At 46.2% G+C, this 20,694-nt stretch overlaps 3 protein-coding genes across 3 annotated transcripts in view; 1 reads left to right on the top strand and 2 right to left on the bottom strand.

Annotated features, from left to right (window-relative positions):
* Positions 1-20,694, bottom strand: part of Moe (Moesin) — a 162,745-nt gene that overhangs the window by 135,430 nt on the left and 6,621 nt on the right. The gene's annotated exons all lie outside the window — the stretch shown is intronic.
* LOC135704099 (uncharacterized) lies at positions 811-1,167 on the top strand. Its single transcript, XM_065225526.1, has one exon. It carries the CDS (start codon positions 811-813, stop codon positions 1,165-1,167), a length of 357 nt encoding a protein of 118 aa, XP_065081598.1.
* LOC135704098 (uncharacterized protein K02A2.6-like) lies at positions 14,421-16,157 on the bottom strand. The gene is made up of 2 exons (XM_065225525.1): positions 15,380-16,157; positions 14,421-15,223 (listed from the first exon to the last, which is right to left on the bottom strand). Exons 1-2 carry the CDS (start codon positions 16,155-16,157, stop codon positions 14,421-14,423), a joined length of 1,581 nt encoding a protein of 526 aa, XP_065081597.1.

Here is a 20,694-nt window from a genome sequence, read left to right as displayed (position 1 = left end):
CAATATCGTAGGAGAAATCCAGGTTTTGCAGAAAGAAGGTGATGTATCTGGGGTACTTGTTTACCGTGCGAGGTGTCTCCGTTGACCGTTCGAGGGTTCAACCAATCCTGGACTACGCTCGTCTTGCTTGGTTCTACCAGAGGTGTTTGTTAAAAACTACAGCCGAGTGACGGCTCCAATAACGGATCTCCTGGAGAAAGGACAAGAAGAAATTCACCTGGTCGGAGAGGAAGCGGAAGCGGCTCTAAAGGAGTTGAAATCAGTGCTCACGTCGGCACCGGTCTTAACCAATCCGGACTTTACGAAACCGTTCGCCATCGAATCGGGCGCCTCGGAGAACGCTGTGGAAGCTGCATTGGTCCACGAACAGGGTGGAGAAACCAGAGTCATCGGATACTTCAGCAAGAAGCTCAGTTGTACCCAGAGAAAGTACGCGGCAGTGGATAAAGAATGATTAGGAGTCCTGCTGGCTATCGACAACTTACGGCATTACGTGGAAGGTGGTGACATCAAACTAGAGCACCGAAAAGGGAAGAACAACATTACCGCGGATGATCAGGGTAATCCAGTCAGGTCCGGAGTACGTGGAATTAGCATCGAACATCCAAGCTGAACAGAATCCGAACGATAGACGGTAAATTTTGGAAGTACGTGAAGTGTTCCAGCCGACAAAACGACCCTCGTTTCTCGTGGAAGCAACTTCCAATGCAAGCGGAAAGAACCTCGATCATTCAACGGGAACATGACAAAGTCCACTTCGGTTTTGAGAAGACTCTAGCCACCATCAAAGAACGGTTTTTCTGGCCAAAGATGAACGAGCAGATCAGACAATTCTGCAGGGAGTGTTTGAGCTGCCAGACAAGCAAGGCAGGAAATAAGAACGTGACACCACCAATGGGGTCACAAAAACCAATGGCAATTTGTCACTTTGGACTACATTGGGCCATTACCAGCGTCGGGACGAAATCGCTGCTAGTAGCAACCGATGTGTTCAGTAAATTTGTCCTTGTTCAACCATTTCGGGAGGCTAAAGCGGAACCACTAGTAGAATTTGCGGAGAATATGATCTTCCAATTATTCGGTGTCCCGGAGATCATCCTGACCGACAACGGATCACAGATCGTTACTCCTAAGTCTTTGACTGTAGTCTCCCGAGTCAGTGTCTGACCATGAAGGCTGCAGAAAGTGACGATGAAACATTTGGAAGCATGCAATACCATCCTATTCTTGTGACACCAAGCGAAAAAAAAAGTCCAGCTGTTGCTGAAGGAAAACTGAATCACTACGATCCTTTACGACAAAATACAGTTTAAAATCATCCGCATAAGATAGCTTCGGACACCTGATTGAAAAGTGAATGTTATTCAAATACAGCAGAAATACAAACGGCCCGCACAGAAGAAACCGGAAACGACTAACGAAATACGGTCACCTATTTTCACTGACATTTGATGAAGATGATCGAAGCGGTGGGTGTGTAGTCTCCACTCCTGTCGGCCCTATTACCATCATTGCGGCCTACTGTCCCAAACACGTCACCATCAGGGACGGGTTGGCAGCAGACCTACGGAGAGACATCATCAGACTAACTCGACGCCGTGAGAAGTACATCATCGCTAGCGACCTGAACGCCAAACACCAGGCTTGCGGCAACAGTCGACGCAACCAAAACGGCACAATCCTGAACGACGACCTGCAAGAGGCTCACTACACCATGTTAGCGCCGGACTCTCCCACCCGCTTGAGCCGGTTTGGAGTACACTCCACCATCGACATCTTCGTCAGCAGCATGGAAGACAACATCTCGCAACCTGTGACCCACCAGGAGCTGAGCTCGGACCACTATCCAGTGGTGGCCGATGTGGGCTCATCCGTCAACCGGTTTCAAGCTTCCCGACGCAACTACCATCGCGTCAGCTGGGATCAGTTCCAACAGTTCGACCCACTGTCAACTACGGTGTCCTTCCGGAGACGCCCGAAGAAGTTGACCGGTGTCTGCGTTCCATCGAGGAGGCGATATCCCGGGCCAGGGAACAACACGTGCCAGTATCCAGACAGGGGAGCAATACTCTGAACCTTGATAGAAACACCAAAAATCTTGTTAGACTCCGTAACTCAATTCAAAACCAAAACCAACCTTCTGGCTTACCTGTCTTGAAGACCCACTGCAATCGCCTAACAAAAATCATTCAAGCTAGGATGGTGGACCTCAGAAATCAGGACTTTGCTAACAGGATCCGCTCTCTCCCAGATTGTGCAAAGCCCTATTGGAAACTAACCCAAATTCTTAAAAATAAGCCAAGACCCATTCCACCACTGACCCCACTGGATAGTCGCGGCGACCCAGTGGTTCATCTGATAACTCCTGAAGAGTAGGCTGCTGCGATAGGTCAACACTTCGTCAGCTCTCATAATCTCGGACAAAACATCGTCAGCCCTCACGACGCTGAGGTTGCTGAAAACGCAACCAACCTCCATCAGATTCCCAATATTTTTTTCCGAGGAATCCGAGATTACGGCTAAAAACATGAAGGCCCCAGGTTTCGACAGCATTTTTAATCTGTGCCTCCGACTTGGCTACTTCCCCTCGTGCTGGAAGTCAGCTAAAGTCATACCCATCCGGAAGCCTGGGAAGGATCCGTTCTCTCCTTCAAGTTATCGACCAATCAGCCTTCTCTCAGGGTTATCAAAACTGTTTCAAAAGAGCAGTGTACCACCGGCTCCTAACATGTGCTGAAGAAAACAACTTGTTACTGGAGGAACAGACGGTCGTTCGACCGTCCACCAGCTGACTCGAGTAAGAAACATTCTCAGACGGAACAAGTCTGTTTCGAAAACATCTGCCATGGCGTTGTTGGACGTTGAAAGAGCGTTCGACAATGTCTGTCATGATGGCCTGGTGTTCAAATTGCAGCACTACGGTCTTCCAATCTTTCTAGTGAAGATAATAAACAACTATCTATCGAACAGGACGTTTCGAGTCTCTCTGAATGGCATCACATCGGATGCTTTCAACATCGGTGTTGGGGTTCCACAAGGAAGCATCTGTGGCCCCATCCTATTCAACCTGTTCACCTCCGATATGCCGGCTCTCCCTGATGATGGATCGTTGACTCTGTTCGCAGATGACACATCCATCGTCTACAAGGGTAGGGTCATTGGAGCTCTGACTGCCAAACTTCAGAGAGGCCTGGACGTCCTGTCTGAATATTTCAACAGCTGGACGATCCGTATCAACGCGGCAAAGACCCAGGTCATCATATTCCCACACTCTAAATCTCCCAGACTTGTTCCGTCGGTGAATAATAAGATCTGCCTGAACGGCACAGTGGTGGAATGGTCAAAAGAGGTGGTGTACCTCGGGCTAACACTAGACAGCAAGCTGATTTTCAGGGAGCACGTTGACAAAACCAAAACCAAGTGTAACATCTTGATAAGATCACTGTATCCACTCATCAACAGGAGGTCTACTCTATCCCTGAAAAATAAGCTTGCTGTCTACAAACAAATCATCTTTCCCGTAATAGAATACGGGATGCCAATCTGGGATAGTTGCGCCAAATGCCATCACCTTAAACTCCAAAGGATCCAGAACAAGATCCTTAGCATGGTCCTAAACAGTTCCCCGCGAACTGAATTCTGAGATCCACAACCACAGGCTGAAATTCAGGCATTAGAAGAACGGATAGTATTCATCATGGAAAGGTTCAGAGACACCTGTCTGAGTCTGACGAGTTAATTCATCAGATCATACGTGATCTAGCACGTTAGATCAAATCATCAGATCATACCAGTGGCGTCGCGTAACCTCACTTTTTACCTGTTCAATTACTTTGAAAACGTTATTTAGGGTCATGCTTACATTCAACTCAGGAAGGCAGCGAAGCCTATCTTGTCAGATCTTGAATTTGGTTCTGCGACACGTTCGTAGTTTTCGCTCAAAACTTTGCAGGCTTTTATTTAATTGAGAGTTCTTTTCAGAATTCTTTTAAAATAAATTTGAAATTCTCTCTGGCAGTCCCTTGAAAATGTCTAAATAACAGTCCTGAAATTCTCTGTAGAACACTCCATAAAAATCTTCAAATCCGTCCTCAGATTCTCTTCGAATTTCAAACTCTTTTCATTCTCCATATCTCAGTATCTGCGTAAATACACTAGCTAGGAGCCGTCCCGAGATGTTCGGTATGATTCTGGCTACCGCGTTGATGGCCTTCGCTGCCTTCTCGTAGGCGTATTCTATGTGGCTAACGGTCGTCGACCATCACTCCCAGGCATTTCAACACGCACTTCTAGTTTATCGCTTTAAAGTTACTGATCAATACCACCTCGCTTTTGTTGTGGGCTATCTGCAGCTTCGCTCCATGCAATAGGTTTCCAATCATGTCGACCACCACATGTCCAACTATTCCAGCGTCTTGCATGTTACCGTAAGACGACGTCGTCCGCAGAGCCAACGATCTCAACTCGCTTGGGTAGCTTCAGCGTTAGACCACCGTTTTAAATCACGTTCCAGAGCGTTGGACCAAGGATGGAGCCTTGTGGAATTCCCTATATTTGACTGAAGCTGTTGAACGCATTCTTGACGTCGATCGTTATCACAGCGTAATATCGATCTCCTCTCCACTTCTGTTTCGACGGTTTCTCGACTCTCTTGAATTGCATCCACTTTTACTCTTCCTTTTCGAAATCCAAACTGCATCTCCGACAATCCTTGCTCACTCTCCGTGCATTTCGTCAGCCTGTTTAGGATGATCCTTTCCAAGAGTTTTCCGAGTGTATCCAGCAGGCACTGCTTCGAGTTGCTCGTTGGTGACTTCGTCGTTATCTCCCTCTCCGTCTCGGTACGATGTAGGTGACCAGGTCGTTGGATCGTGCTTCGAGAAAAGTCCTTCCACGGTGACTTTCAGGTTCTCTAAGCACATTTCAGCGGGCATGACTTGATATCTGATCTTCGTTATCACGACACGTCTGCTTTATCTCTCGTTTATGTGCTCGGAACATTCCTCTCTGTTAGCTTCTGTTCTTGCTCTCTGAACACGTCTTCCGGCGGAGGGTGCTAATTTCCTACAGTAAGCTGGATGTTCCACTTCAGGTCGCAAGTTCTCATCTTACTGCCACAGGATTCCGTTGGCCGATACCATATCGGATTGCCTGATGATCACTATGGGTATATCCTTCACACACCCTCCAATTCTTGTTTTTCACCAGCGACGGACTGCAGCCCGCATAAAGTGACGTCGATAATGGATTCCCGACCATCTCTGCGAAAAGTGCTGGTGGTGCCTTTATTGAACAGCCGAATTTCCAGCTTCGCCAGAGCTTCCAGCAGAATGGAAATCGAAGATGCCCGAGACTCGATTGATCACTCGTTGCAGCCCACCTATTGCACCGTTCATGCCATAGTTTGTGCGCTGAAGTGGCAATCTCAGCATAACGTTGTTACGTAGCGCACGGGGTTGGACGTTAATGTTGACTTGCCCCAAGATTGCACTGCAATCAATTCTACCTTGTAAAGTGTCCGCAATGAACAGGGCCCTAGAGGTGTCTCTTCTAGTTCGGAAAGGCTCCAGATCAATCAGCTGGCAACGACTTTCATAGCTGGGCAGATGAAATGGGTCTCTCCAAGGCAGCTTCCGCAGAGCAAATCGAAGAAAACGGCGTTGAACGGACTCAACTCTCTCAGCACCATTGTTGTAGTTTGGACTCCAGACCACAGAACAATATTCCAAAATGGATCGCAGTGACTTCAAACAGTAGATATTGGAGAAATTCTTTACTATCCTGAAGATAAATCCCAGTGTCCTAGACGCCTTGTCGACAACGTACGAGATGTGCTGCTTGTACGTAAGTTGAGAATCAAGAATAACACCCAGATCTTTCACATGGTTCACACGGTCGATTACAGTGCCGATAAATTTGTAGTCAAATGTGATTGGTTCTTTCTTCCGAGTAAAAGTGATCACTGAACACTTAGTGGGGTTAACCACCATTCGGTTCAAATTACACCAGCTGGCAAAGGCTTCGAACTGACGTTGAAGGAAGTGACAGTCATCAATCGAGCGGATTCGTAGGTAGATTTTAAGATCGTCTGCATACGACAGTCGTGGGCCTTCGATGACCAGGTTCACGTCATTGAAGTAGAGTAAGAAAATCAAAGGTCCCAGGTGACTTCCTTGAGGTATTCCTGACGTAGCTAGATAGATATTGGACCGGTTGTCACCAATGGCAACCATCAGTTGCCGATCAGTGAGATAGGAACGAAACCATCGCAAGAGGTTGCCGCTGACCTCAAGTCTATGCAACTTGGCAATCGCGATGGCATGTTTTAGCTTATCGAAGGCAGCTGACAAGTCGGTGTATATGACGTCTGTTTGAGTCTTCTCTGCCATGCTTTCCGTAAGATACGATGTCAAACACAGCAGATTTGTGGAGTAGAACGACCGGAAGTGAAGCCGTGTTGATCACCACTTAGATACTGCTTACAATGAGAGAGTAGAGGCTCCATGATGACTAACTCGAATAAGTTCGAAACTGCACTCAACGGCGTAATTCCACGATAACTGTCCACATCCCGTTTGCTGCCCTTTTTGTGGATAGGAAACATATGTGCGAATTTCCAACAAGATAGAAATGTACCACTCGAGATGGACAATCGAAATAGGTGAAGCATGGCGATATGCTTTTTCAGGAATGCGGATGGAACGCCATCGGGTCCTGGATTGAAGGACGACTTGAGTTGTGATGCGGCAGTGGAAATCATCTCGACGTTGACATCCATCGCACCCAGTGTTTGACCGTACAGTGGAACATTACTAGCTGCTAGGGTAACGTGTTCGTCAGTTAATCTCTCATTCGTGAAAACACTGGCGAACTTCTCAGAAAACAAGCGACAGATCTGCTGAGGAGTGGAAGCAACTGCTCCATTCAACACCATTGAAGAAGGTAGGCCGGATTCCTTGCGCTGCTCATTTACGTAATTCCAGAATGACTTCGGGTGCGACCAGAGTTTCCTCTGAATCCCTCGTTGATATCGCGAATAGCATCGACGGCTAACTCGCTTGAACTCATAATTGAGCCTAACGTAGTGACGTTTCAGCGAAAGCGTACGATACTTAGGGAATTTTTTTAATGCGGCTCTCTTGGTCGACTTCAACCTACGCAGTTCACTCGTCTGCCAGGGAGGATGAGAAATTTTACGGTGAACTCTTTTCGGAACGTGCCTGTCAATGACATAAGCCGAGACATGTGAAAATGTTTGCGCAGCGGTTTCAACATTATCAGGATCGAGGATGCTCTTCCAATCTATACTAGATAGCACGTTGACGATACTACGGTGATCGGCTTTCCGGAAATCGTATGACACGGTCGTGGAAATGTCGTCAAAGACCCGATCGTGATTGTCAGCAACAGTGACAACCAAGGGAGGGTGATGATGTACTTGCTTTACTAGTGGAGAAGGTGCCGTGGAGATGAAAGCAGCGGTGTCCTGAACGCTAACGAAGCAGAGGTCCAGGCTACGGTTGTTTTCGTTGACTACGTGGTTTATTTGAGATAGTGTTGCTGTACTATAGCAGTCGAGAAGGCTAACTGATCCTGTATGAAATACAGAGTGTACAGGGTCTGGGTAGAGAAAGCCGCTGTGAGATGGTTTCCAGTTGGTGTCGCACTCTCCATTATGGTGAAAACGGACCGGCAATGGGTATCGATAAGTTCGTTGTCACGAACCCGGTCAGGTGCAATATACACCGCACATAGGTACAGTGTACGATCGCTCAGTTCTACGGCCACCCAAACTTGTTCCACACAGTTCCACAAGACGTTTTCAATAGCTCTCGCCTTTAACCCGGACCGAACTGCCACGAGAACACCACCTCCAGTAGATTTCCGACTGTTTTTCGGATTTCTGTCACAGCGGAAAACCTCGTATTCGGATCCGAACACCTGGATGGAAAGCGTTCGAGAATCGAGCCAAGTCTCGACAAAAACGATGACATCGTAGCACACCGGTCCGATACAGCTAGGTGGTAGTCAAGAACATCAGAATTCATTCCGCCTACGTTTTGGTAGTAGAAAATGACGTCGTGTTTACTACGGTCGGTGGTCGCACGAGGTAAGGCGTTTTCCCTGGAAGTCATGGAAACATCAGGTGGCGAATGGACATGAACAATCTCAAGTGGATACTCGCCGTAGTGAGTAGGTTGGAAGACCCCCTCACCACAACCAACCACAGGCCCGGAACGACTATGAAGATCGGAGGCGGCAGATGGCAGGCTGGGTCAGAGGGATTGGGGGCTTCCACAATGCTTTCTACAGCGCGTCCCAGGTTCGGATTAACAGGAGTAGAAGCATTTCCTCGATCGGTGACATCCAGAGTGCTGAAATTCAACTGAATAAGGAATCTGCCCATAACTTGTATTACAGCCATCCCAGCTCTATCAGCCACCTAGTTACCTTTATCGGGAGGGACTCGATGCAGTTCAGCGTCGCAATAATTGAGGTTTATTTGAGTTACAAAAATAGATGTTGCGACAAAACAATTAAGTGTCATTTGGAGCGAAATGCTTCATGAAGAATTCATGCTTAAAAACCTAAAAGTTCAGCAAAATCTTCAGGCTGACAAAATCGGGAAAGCACTGTAATACAATAAACCATCTTACAGCTTGAACTTGATTGACCGCCCACGGTTGCTACTCTGTTATTGCCAGATCAGCTGTAATTACACAGAGAACCAATAGACGATGCTTGGGACTAGCAATCATCCTCAATGTGTAAAAACTGGTGATCTTAAATTAGGCAATACCAGCGCCGGCCGCGCCCGAACACAGGTCAAGAAAGTAATGGGAAGGATTGTGTTGACATGACACTCGCTTTGATGGAAGCCGAGAACACCCCTGCACTTCCACGAGGAATCACTGGGATGTTGGATAAGAGGGTTGGGTTTGCAGCAGGGTTCGTTTTGGTAAACGATAAGCTGAATAGATGTCCTAACGATCATATAACGCGAAGGAGCTTGGGACTAAACCCACGGTCTTCTGCTCAGTAAGCAAAAACGTTTGCCACTAGGCAGACGAGCACCTTTTTAATCACCGAGTTGCTGTTATTACCATGTAGTCATATTAACAAATAAAACGATTGACGAATCTTGAATGTGGATGGGCCTGAGATTAGACTCATGATGTTCTGCTCAGTAAGCAAAAACGGTTGCTCTAAGGCCACCGAGCCCCTCATATCACATAATACCATTGCTCAAATTTTTTTATCCATTAAAACCCGGATAATACAATAAACCATCCTACAGCAGCATAAATCCAAACCTTAACATAATTAAAGCGGAGCACAGGCGTAGCATAGACGACTGAGAAATCGTGAGTGACTGTATAGCGGTCAACCAACAAATTTTGCAGAAGCCCCAGAAAATCACTTAGGATTAGTCTACTGTCCGCACAGCAGTGTGGACATACACCTCCGAAACTTCGGCCGCTGACAGATCAAGCATCCGTTGGTCGATCGGTGCAGCTGCGAGCCCGACAGACCGCTAGCCCGCAAGAAGCCACAGCAATCTTATCAAAATGCTCGTGTTGAACCTTTTCTTTTTTTTTTGGTACCGTCGTGGCGGGCTTCTTTGAACTGGACGGACGACACTTTCAAACTTGTTGAATCAGATGAAGAAGATTGAGGAATCAATATCAATAAGCACTTCCTAGAATTAAGTGGAAAAGTTTACCAACGAGTTCTATAAAAAGTGACATCCATCTTGAAGATGAAAGATACGTGAAATTATTGACAGATAAAAATCTGATGACAAAATTGGATCATTACTGTACTATTAAGATTTCTCTTGATATGTTTAACGGAAAGTTTTATACGGGACAGCTAAAAGTGCAAAGCATTTTGATCAATTTTCCCCCGCATTACGGTAGTTGATTTTTGTCAGTTCTCTAACATACACAATTCTGTAACATCTCAAACATAGAAAAATGTCCAAAATCTTTGACACAGTAAAAACAATTAAAATTATGAAAAGGTTTCAAGGACTCAAGGACTTATGGGACTTGGAAAATCATTTTGAAAATAATGTCAGTCAACAAACTAAAACTAAACTCCACAACTACTCCAATGAACCTACTTTACGAAAATTTCCTGATTGATGGCACAATTCACCTGATAATTCCAGGTGTCCAGGTTTTTTTTTCTGGTAGTTGCCACCCTCCCTAAACTTGCTATTGCATTTCTCTGGACCGGTAGTGTTCCTCAAATTGTATCATCGTTTATCGAAGTGCTCAGAATATTCCTTGAAGGTTTTCCAACCTGAAGTCCATCACATTCAGCGCAATCACGAGAGCGCAACTGAACAATTCTTCTCCATGTCTATATGGATCAATACAAACTACTAACTCCATTGGCTTACATTGTATCTAATTGCACTCCGTTGTTGCCGTCGTCGTCGTGCACTACACTCCAATCAGCACAATTTACAGACACACACACAGGCCGCTGCTGCAAACTATAAACGGGGGGACAAATAAAGCCTAATCGGTTACAAAACAGTTGCACACACGCGTGTGCACTTCTTCCTGTCCACCACCACCACCGCTTCAACGGATAATCATCCAATGGTCCATCGATTGCGTTGCTTGAATTAAGTTCCTCTCGTCGTCACAAATCAATCCACAAATCTGCAGTACCTAAAAGAGCAGTTCGCGAGCCGAGTGGGCGCGCGGCGAAGCGTGTCCAATCGGTGACGAACCGAACCCGTTTGCTACCCGCCGCTGCTGGATTACAAAATCGTTCATAAGCGAGCCAGCAGCGCTCTAATGATAATAAACACTGGTCCTGCACCAACTACAGCTACCGGAGGAGCGCTGCTGCTGTAGAAAAACATCGCAATTATTACCAACGATTTCTCCGCGGATTTCTGCTGCACCAGGAGCCGACGACTCTTTCCTTCCCTTTCTCTTCTCGGTGTGTCGGTTGTTGTTCGATTTACCGCGCGAGTTTCACTCGGTTCCTTCCTGTTTGGCTGGCTCTTTCCTCGCACCGCCGTCTGTATGTGTGGTGGTCCACCTGTTATGCTATTTTTGCAACACCAACGATGGCTCTCTGTTATCGCCCTCTCCCTCTCAATCGCTCGAGCAGAGTCGTTCAGTTTGGTTAACTAAAATTTGAACGCGACATCGAAAACCTTTTTCCGTCATTTGCTTGCTTGTGCTATCGGTCGTCGTCGAATGGAGGAGGTCACTCAGCCATCCACACAGTGAGGGAATTCTTCAAAATAGCTATGACGCAATTCCACAACAAACTAAAATGCACATGCAGCAGCATGGAGGGACCGAATTCCGCGCGGCGACCTGTACGACGTTCCGTCGGTGACTGCCTGGTTGATGTTGCGGCGCAGTTATGCACAAACGCTCCCACCAATGTTGACGATTGTCCAGGCCTTGTGGTGCTGGAGTACCTGGGCTACTCATATTCACTTGTATGTTGCACACTGGTCGTCGGAGCGGTGTGGACAGGTGACCACCACTTGGCGACAAAGTCGCACAGCGGGTTGGAGCGGGTAGAGTTTGAAAAATGATATCCGCGTCTTGCCTCGCACCTTCCATGACCATTTCCGCACTGCATTCGAGTCGGACAAATTAACATGTCGCAAGGGAACCTGCTTCCATAGAGCTGTTTCAGTGTGGACGACGACGGGACCGGATTAAAGCTGTTCACTGTAAATAGAGTCGACCCTTTTCATTAGATGTTGTACGACATGAAATGCAAATAATATCGTGGCGACCAGTTGGAGTATGTGTACTGTGTTTTGAAAGTATGAATGGATTGAGTGGCTAGCAAAGGTGTGCGTGCAGGTCGCAGGGTGACCTGTTACAGCACTGTCGTCTTTGTCAATATATCGATGTAGCTTAATGCGTGTTTGTCAGCACGAGATGTGGAAACAGCAGGGAATGGATGACATTGAGGGGGCATTTCTTGGAACATGATTGATTAGATCCATAGTGCTAGATAAACATATCCTACTTGCATTACTGGGTAATCACAGTACCGGCTGGGTTAGGGTTAGGATGGCAGCAGGGTTCGTTTTGGTATTAAACAATATGCTGAAATGACGTGTTGAAAGTGAGACGAGAGTTAAGGAACCTGGCATAGAATCCAAGATTTTTTGCTCAGTGGGCAAAAACGTTCGCTCTAAGGCCACCGAGCCGTTCATATCACAAGACACTACTTATTATTAAGATCCGAACCCGGCGACGGTGACGACAATATTTTTCTACACAGCAAGCTGCATTTCGACGGGAATCTATCTATAAGTTTTTGAATCCGTCGGAAAAAAAAATGGATCAATACATGGTTCCGGAGTTATTCCGGTTTCCGTTGGGGTCACTCTGGGTCGGCATTCGGCTTAACTGTTCTGTAATAATTATACACACGGTAAACGTAATACTTTCACACACAAATGATCTTATTGGACCAATGGCGGCTATAACGATAATCCATGATCGCATTGGGAATCCCGGAAAAGTTCCGGTGCCCTCGGGGAAGTGGCCGATTCTCAACAAGAAGCAAAACCCGTCGTGCGACACATCAAATTTCATGATTTTACAAAACTTGGCCGGTAATAACCTTATTGACAGTCTACGGTCATACTAGCCCTCCTCCTGGGCATGTTTCGGTGCCCCTGAGAAAGTGGCCAAACTTCATGATTTTACAAAACTTGGCCTTACATTCATAACTTGCGTCACTGTCCATGATAAAAATGACAACTGACACATGTGGAGCACAGGACTGAAACGTCGTTCATCTGCACACAACTCGAATGAAGTCAAACTTCATATAAATCACTACGTGGAATTTTACGTCTCGCGCGACTTAGGTGACCGTGACATCGGATGTAGGGGAAATGACGGCTTCGGCATGACAGACTATTTTCGGCAACCCAAATTGAAACACTATTTTCACTGGATTTTCTTACGAAAACACTTCGCTGAATGCATGCAAACGATTCTTTATGCTTTCAGCTTCAATTTGACTATATTTTTACCACTGAGAAAAAGCAATCTAGCAAGGTTTTCTTGAAATGAAACACACGCACTACTAATTGTAGCTGATTTCGAGTTGCCGATAATAGAACAGCAGATTTACATGCAGTTCAAATGGAACGGTTGCCGAAGAAAAACTGGTTGCCGACAATACTCGCTCTCACTAGAGAAGATTGGAGCTTTGTAAAAGCGTTTCAAAACAGTTTTTGACAATTCTTTCGACTGAAATTGTTAGAGCAGCTGGCAGCAAAAGATTGTAAACAAACCAATACTGCATATATGTGCGTTCCTTAGATAAAAAGGCTATAGAAAGAAGGTAGCTGCTTAGGTTGCCGAGAATACGTAAATTCCCCTATATAATGCGCGAGAGATAAATACAATTAAAATAAACTTTATTATGTAAAACACAAATTATGCTTCGTGTGTAAAACACGCTGTTTCACAAAACTGCCGATGACGTTTCTCGCAGTTCGGTAGCATCGACTGGAGACAGGGTGGTCTGCCAACAGTGAGCTCAGCTGGTCGATGGATTCTGTTTCGTGTACTAGGGATGTCCAAGGGTCCCAACATCTCCCCTCTTTAGTATAGAAGATAGGGATTGAACCACTGAGGTTGTCTTCGAATCCTCTAAAAGTGTCGGACTAACACAAACAATATTCAGAGGAAGTTGGTCGCTTACAGGCTTGGCTGGATGCATCGTTGACTGACCAGCGTCATTGATTGACGTTGATCGGCATGGTAACTGATTCATATGTGACCGCAATGGTCGTCGACCTTCAGCCCAAACATTGTACATGGTGCTTCCGATCCGTAATAGCACCACAGCAGGAGCCCATCTCCAGGTGTTGTTGGAGTGGACCTTGGCGTACACCAGATTTCCCTTACTGAACGATCGTAGTTTGTCTTATTGATCGTTGGTTGCTACTGCTCGGGCCACTGGAGGACGCAACAGTTCCAGACATGTCCGAAGATGACTTACGCTGGCGATTTACCATCGGGAACTGAGAGATTCGGTGTGGTGCGATGTGTTAGCAGAAAGGTATCGAGAGCTACCTGGATGTCTCATCTTCCCTCTTATATTTTCCGGATTGCCTGCTTGAACGTATCGACGAAGCGTTCGGCCTGCCCGTTGGACTGCGGATGGTAGGGCGCCGTGGTAATGTGGTTGATAGCGTTGTCAAAGCTAAAGCTGCTTAACACGGCGCTCGTGAATTGCACGCCGTTGTCGCTAACCAGAGTGGGCATTCCGAAACGTGCGAAAATACTCCGAAGAATGACAATCCTGGCTCTCACGATTTCGATCCACTTCGAGAAGGAATCGACGACTAGTAGAAGATGATCACCTTCGAGTGGCCCCTCGTAATCAATGTGTGACTTCGGTTACGGTTTTGATGGAGCTTTCGGAGGACTTTTCGCGACGGATGCGCACTGACAGCAAGTCTTGACGAATGCTGCGATGTCGGCGTCGATTGAAGGCCAGTAAACGTAGCTACGAGCTATTGCCTTCCTGCGTTGGACTCCGGGGTGACCTCGATGCAGTTGGTGGAGGCAGTGGTCCCGGAATTGTGCCGGAATAGCAAGACGTTCTGCGAACATCACGCAGCCTTGGACAACCGACGAGTCTTGACGGTCGTAGTACTTCTGGAGTTCTAGATCAGCGATGGCCGATCTGGACTTCGGCCAGCCCTGCTGCCCGAACCGGTAGACCTTACCAAGTACTAGATCAGTCTGGGTGGCTTGCTGTACTGTCCTGAAACTGATAGAGTTGGGCGCTACTGACCTCAAGTCCTCCTCGAGGATGACACTGGCTACGACTAAATCTTCATCAGGTCTTGCATGGTGGGCAATGAGTCGGGAAAGAACGTCCGCGTTTCCGAACTTCTCTATGCTGACGTACTCGATCTTGAAGTCGTAGAGCAGTAGCTGCAATGCCCACCGCTGCAGACGATTGACCCAAAGATGCGGAGAAGAGGAGCGCGATCCGTTTGAATAAGAAAGCTGCGAGCGTACAACATCCCGTGGAACTTGGTAACCGCAAACACGATTGCAAGGCCCTTGCTCTGTCGGTGTTAGTGCACGAGAAGCGTGCTGCACGACCTTGACGGATGCATCAGGCATCTTGTGGCTCAACGTAGCTCCAACTCCCACTGAAGACGCATCAGCCGAAACAATGATCGGCAGCTCTGGATTGTAGTGCGTCAACAAGAGATCAGATGACAAAAGTTGCTTGAATTTGTCGAAGGATTTTTGGCATTCCTACGACCACTCAAACTTCTTGCCGGCCTTCAACAATTCATCGAGAGGATATCGCAAAGTCCGCATTCCTGAGACGAATTTACCGTAATAGCTAATCGCCCCAAGGTTTGAGCGAAAGCCGGACACAGCCGTAGGAGCTGGCAATTCCCGGATGGCTTGGATTTTGGCTGGATCCGGTCGCAATCCTCGTCCGTCGATGAGATGCCCAAGGTACTTTATCTGCGGCTGCCCAAATGAACACTTCTCCATCTTGATGGTGAAGCCATATTCTTGGACGCGCTGAAGAACTGCTTGCAGGTTTAGTTGGTTATCCACTTCATCCACTCCTCCTGCAATCACGTCATCGATGTAACCTGAGGTTTGCTTGAGTCCGATCAGCATGGTGTCCACCAGTTGTTGAAACGCTCCAGGTGATGCTTTCACTCCTGGCGGCAATCGGTAGTAGCGATACAAGCCCCGATGCGTGTTGACTGTTAGCAGATCTCTTGAGGCTTCGTCCACTTCGACTTGCAGGTAGGCGCCTGACAGGTCGATTTGGCTGAAAATTTTGCAATTGGCCAGCTTTGCAAAGATGTCCTGTGGGAGAGGAAGCGGATATTGATGCGGTTGGAGGGCGTCGTTCAGCCCGGTGGAATAGTCACCGCAGATTCGTATGGTACCGCTAGCCTTCCGGACCACAACTATCGGTGCAGCCCACTCGGAGTACTCGACCGGTGTAATGATGTTTGCTTGTTCCAGTCGATCCAGCTCTTGATTCACCGTGTCGTACATTGCGTAGGCGACTGGCCGTTTTGGGCGGAACACAGGAGTCTGCCCTTCATTCGTGTAGACTAGACTAGAACACAGGAGTTTGCCCTTCATTCAGGCTGAACCGAATCTTCGCTTTCATGCACAACCCCGGTGCGTTGGAGAATGTCGAGGGAAACGCTTGCTTGAGGGCGTCGATGTTTGACAGAAAACTGCTGACTTGGTTGCAGAAATGCTCTATTGGGAACGACCACATATTGAATGTGTCGATAAGATCGATGCCCAACAGATGCAACGATTGCTTCACGACGTAAAATTGACCGTTGCGAGTGACCCTGCATATCGATACCTCACACGAAAACTCCGACTCAAGCTTCAGTGGATGACCGGATGCTGTAGACGCATTTATCGTTGCTAGCTTCAACGGTGGCTGACTGATCTCTTTCCAAAACTACGCTAATGTCGGATGCCGTGTCGAGCTGAAGATTAACCGCTTTCCCTCCTAGCTGCACTGTCACGAACTTCCGCTGCTTCTTTACGCTGCTCACCAGAACGGTCTTCGTTGCCACCGGCTTGAATTTCTTCCGCTTCGAAGAGCTGCTGGTTTTCCCGATGGCCAAACTGGCCGCATTCGTTGCACCTGTGCTTGCCGGTGGTGCAATCCCGTGCATAGTGCATGGAACCGCAGTTTCATCGGGCTTGCCTGGTTTCGACGCTGAGTGCCCTATGCTTACGCCGGAGTTCCTTGATGGTTGCTGACGATTCGATCATGGCTGTATCGCGCTTGATCGTGAGCAGTCGTTGACATTCGTCGGAGATTTGTTCCAGTGTGACTGCTGCGTTTTCTTCGATGCGGGTCAACAATCGTGTCCGAATCTCGCCATCTCCTTCCGATTTCAGACCGCATACGAAAAGCAAACATTTAAACTGCTCCTCGCTCATTTTCGCTAACTCGAACTCGACGCAAAGTCGATTCAACCGGCAAGTGTACGTCTTGTAATCCTTGCCAGGCTGCTTGACGACCTGGAGGCAACGATAATGCGATGATGATGATGAGCGATTCCACCGTACCAAACAAGCTTTTCAGCGTCGCCAATGTATCCGTGAAATTCACCGCCTTCGTAGTTTTCGGCAGAATGTAGCTTACGTATCGTTCATGTTCCGACGGTCCTAGTTTCCGAAGTAGTAGGCGGACCTTCGCCTCATCATCGGATTTATGTAATGCGTGAGAGATAAATACAATTAAAATAAACTTTATTATGTAAAACAACAAATTATGCTTCGTGTGTAAAACACGCTGTTTCACTTCTCATTCTAAAAACTGCCGATGACGTTTTTCGCTGTTCGCTAGCATCGCCTGAAGACAGGGTGGTCTGCCAACAGTGAGCTCAGCTGGTCGATGGATTCTGTTTCGTGTACTAGGGATGTCCAAGGGTCTCAACACGGAACATAACCTAAATCTCTCCATCTCCCTTTCTCACCCGCAAATACTGACAGTTATGCCGGGTTTGTTTTGGTCTTTATTCGTTCTTATCTCTTTCATTGCCATGGAAAGAAAAGAGGATGGCAAAAAGAGAGGTTAGCTTTTGCGTGCAGTGCTTTATTGAAGCTCTGCTGCCAATTTGAGAGCTCCTACTGTTCGTTTACGATTATGCTTGGTTTATGTTGCCCGGCAAATTATTAAATAGAGATAGTAAAGGGCGAACACGAAATTATTGCGACACATTCAACAGGGCATAACTTTTTTACCATTGGGTAAAAATCAACCAAATTTTGCACACTTTCTCATTGATGTGTATTGTGTACATGCTGTCAAACTTGAAGTCGTGTTTTTCGATTCAACGAAAATGGAGGTGAACCAACGCCAGTTGAGAGAACAAATTCTTTCCAAACACCTGGAATTTCCTGACCTGTCGCACCGGCAGTTGGGAAAAATGTTGAACATTCACCATTCAACCGTCTCCAGAGTGTTGAAGCGGTTCCAGGAGCGGTTGACGTTGGACCACGGCAAAGGAGCTGGAAGAAAACCGGGACCGGAGAACAAAAAGACGGAGGGAAAGGTGAAGCGGATGATTAAAGCAAATCCCAACGTCTCAAGCCGTGATTTGGCTAAAAAGATCGGCATGTCGCAGAGCTACGTCCAGAATGCAAAGAAAAGAGCTGGACTACATACATACAAGGTACAAAACTTCCCAAACCGCGATGAGCGGCAACAATCGACGGCTAAAACTCGGGCACGGAAGCTCTACGAGAAGATGCTGACAAAATATGGCTGCTGTGTGATGGACGACGAAACGTATATAAAAGCCGATTTTAAGCAAATTCCGGGGTTGGAGTTTTTCACCGGCAAGAGCAAGTTCGATGTGGACGACAAATTTAAGAAGAAGAAAATGTCGAAGTTCGCGTCCAAATATCTCATTTGGCAGGCCATCTGCTCTTGTGGACTGAGGAGTGAGCCTTTCGTGACAAAGGGCACAGTAAATGGCGAGATCTACAAATCTGAGTGCCTCGAGAAGCGCCTTTTGCCGTTCTTGCAGCAGCACGACGATGCTCCGTTATTTTAGCCAGATTTGGCATCATGCCACTATTCTAAAAGTGTCCTGGAGTGTTATGAGGCCAATTCTGTCCATTTTGTTCCAAAGGACATGAATCTGCCAAACTGTCCAGACCTGCGCCCGGTGGAGCAGTACTGGGCAATAATGAAGCGGGAACTTCGGAAGAGCAAGAAGACAGTCAAAGACGAGAAGGACATGTTAAGAAAATGGAAAAAAAAACTGAGAAACTGGTACACCGATAGAAATCTCCTTATACCTTTTGGCAAATTTCCATTGCTGATTATTCATAAAATGTATAAGTCAACTAATAAGCAGACGCCTTGCAAAAAGTTAATAAAGATCATGTGTCAAATGAAATGTATAAGCGGTCACACATACCTTTCATGCATTCTAATAGGACCTATGTGGTTTGTTTTATGGAATGTATAAGGCTGATGCTTTGGCAAAAATGTATAAGTGAAACACATGAATTAAATAATTGATTTTCGTTTCGTGTACCGGATGACACTGTAAAGACTTTGATGGAGGGCATCAAGCGAAAATGCGTTGAATTTTACACTCAAGGCTCCATCGATTAACTTTTCTTTTGATTTTTGAAGTAAATATATGTATAAAACTAACCTAAAATTTTGATTTGATTCTAAACATTATAAGAAAATTGGCATGACATTTTCGGTGTCGCAATAATTTCGTGTTCGCCCTTTATTCCAGATCATGACCATTAGACTGATGCAAATATTAAATTGGGTACTGATTAGTGTCAATTGAGCCATTACCGGCCGAATATAAAGCATATTGAGATAATTTTGGAAAAGCTCCCGAAATTTCGAGCTACTTTAGAGACGTTCCAGCAACATTGTAATAATTCAGGTAATATTGGAGTGGCGTCGCGTAACCTCACTTTTTACCTAACAACTTCGGAAACGTTATTTATGATCATGTTTAAATTCAAAAAGCTCAGGGTCTTCTAGTTTCACTAATTTGTATCAATTGGAACGAATATTGATTTATTTGCTTGCGTTTCGAAAGTTGTTGAACAGGTAGATTGAAGTCGAGGCGATGCCACTGGTTCTGGCCCCTAACTCAGTCGGTAAAGGCGTAAATATACAGCAAGATGATGCTGGAGGCGGCTGGGTTCGATTCCGGATCTCGGTCAAGGAATTGTTTAGGTTGATACATTTCTTGACTTCCCTGGGCATAGAGTATGATCGTACTTGCCACACAATTATACTAATGTAATAATGGTACTGGCTTAGGAAGCTCTCAAGTAATAATTGTGGAAGTACTCAAAGAACACTAAGTTGAAAAGAAGCCAAAAAAGAAGTGGAGAGGTTCAGTGAAATTTAGAGAAGGACATTTTGAGAAGTACAGTAAGCTACGAAAGCTATGTTCAGGGAATAGAGATTCAAGGAACTTTTGAAAAAGTTCAGGGCATTTTGAAGAACTTTGGAGAAGTATATTAAGGAAACTTCAGAGAAATGAGTTGCTAAAACATTGGGAAAATTCAACGAAGTTTTACTTATTTGAATAATGGCAAGGAATTTTAGAGAAACACATCAAAAGAACTTTGGTACGCTTAGGGTATTTAAAATAACGTTAGAGAAGCTCAAAGTAGAAACTTTGTAGAAGTTTAGTGAGCTTTGGTGATATTCGGAGAAGTTCTAATAAGTTCCAGGAGAATTAGAAAGACCTTTTAAAGAATTCAAGGGAACTTTGGGAAAGCTCAGAATGCATCAAAAACACTAAGTTTAGAGCCGGCAAAACACTGGCAAAAGAAGCGAAAAAGCCTCGAAGAAGAAGAAGAACCTAGATTCGACTCAGGATTCCAGTAATTGCCAGGGGAAGCATTTGTTTGATAGCCAAAATCTAAATGTAAATTGTTTGTTATTGTTAAGTGGAACTGTTGTCTCGAATTTCGTTCCGCCGGATTGAAACCGAGCCGCACCCAGATAACCTGCGCGGATTAATCAATAACACCTCAAGGGACGGAAGTAGCCCATTAATCCGTTTCCCTCCAAGCACCGACCCTCCGGTGGAGAACAAATAGAAAGGTTTACGAACACATTGGACGACGACCACATTCACAAACTAACGAG

Source organism: Ochlerotatus camptorhynchus, unplaced genomic scaffold, assembly GCF_037179485.1.
Source record: "Ochlerotatus camptorhynchus isolate MF236.1 unplaced genomic scaffold, CSIRO-AGI_Acam_v1.1 ptg000230l, whole genome shotgun sequence".
NCBI classification, from domain to species: Eukaryota; Metazoa; Arthropoda; class Insecta; order Diptera; family Culicidae; genus Ochlerotatus; species Ochlerotatus camptorhynchus.
Note: the sequence above shows the minus strand (reverse complement) of the source record. Positions and strands in the feature narration are given on the sequence as shown.

Coding starts and splice junctions, on each gene's coding strand:
- LOC135704098 (XM_065225525.1), bottom strand. CDS start 16,157: ATGAAGGGCAAACTCCTGTGTTCTAGTCTAGTCTACACGAATGAAGGG. Junction 15,224..15,379: donor TGGGGCGATTAGCTATTACG/GTAAATTCGTCT, acceptor ACTACAATCCAG/AGCTGCCGATCATTGTTTCG.
- LOC135704099 (XM_065225526.1), top strand. CDS start 811: ATGAACGAGCAGATCAGACAATTCTGCAGGGAGTGTTTGAGCTGCCAG.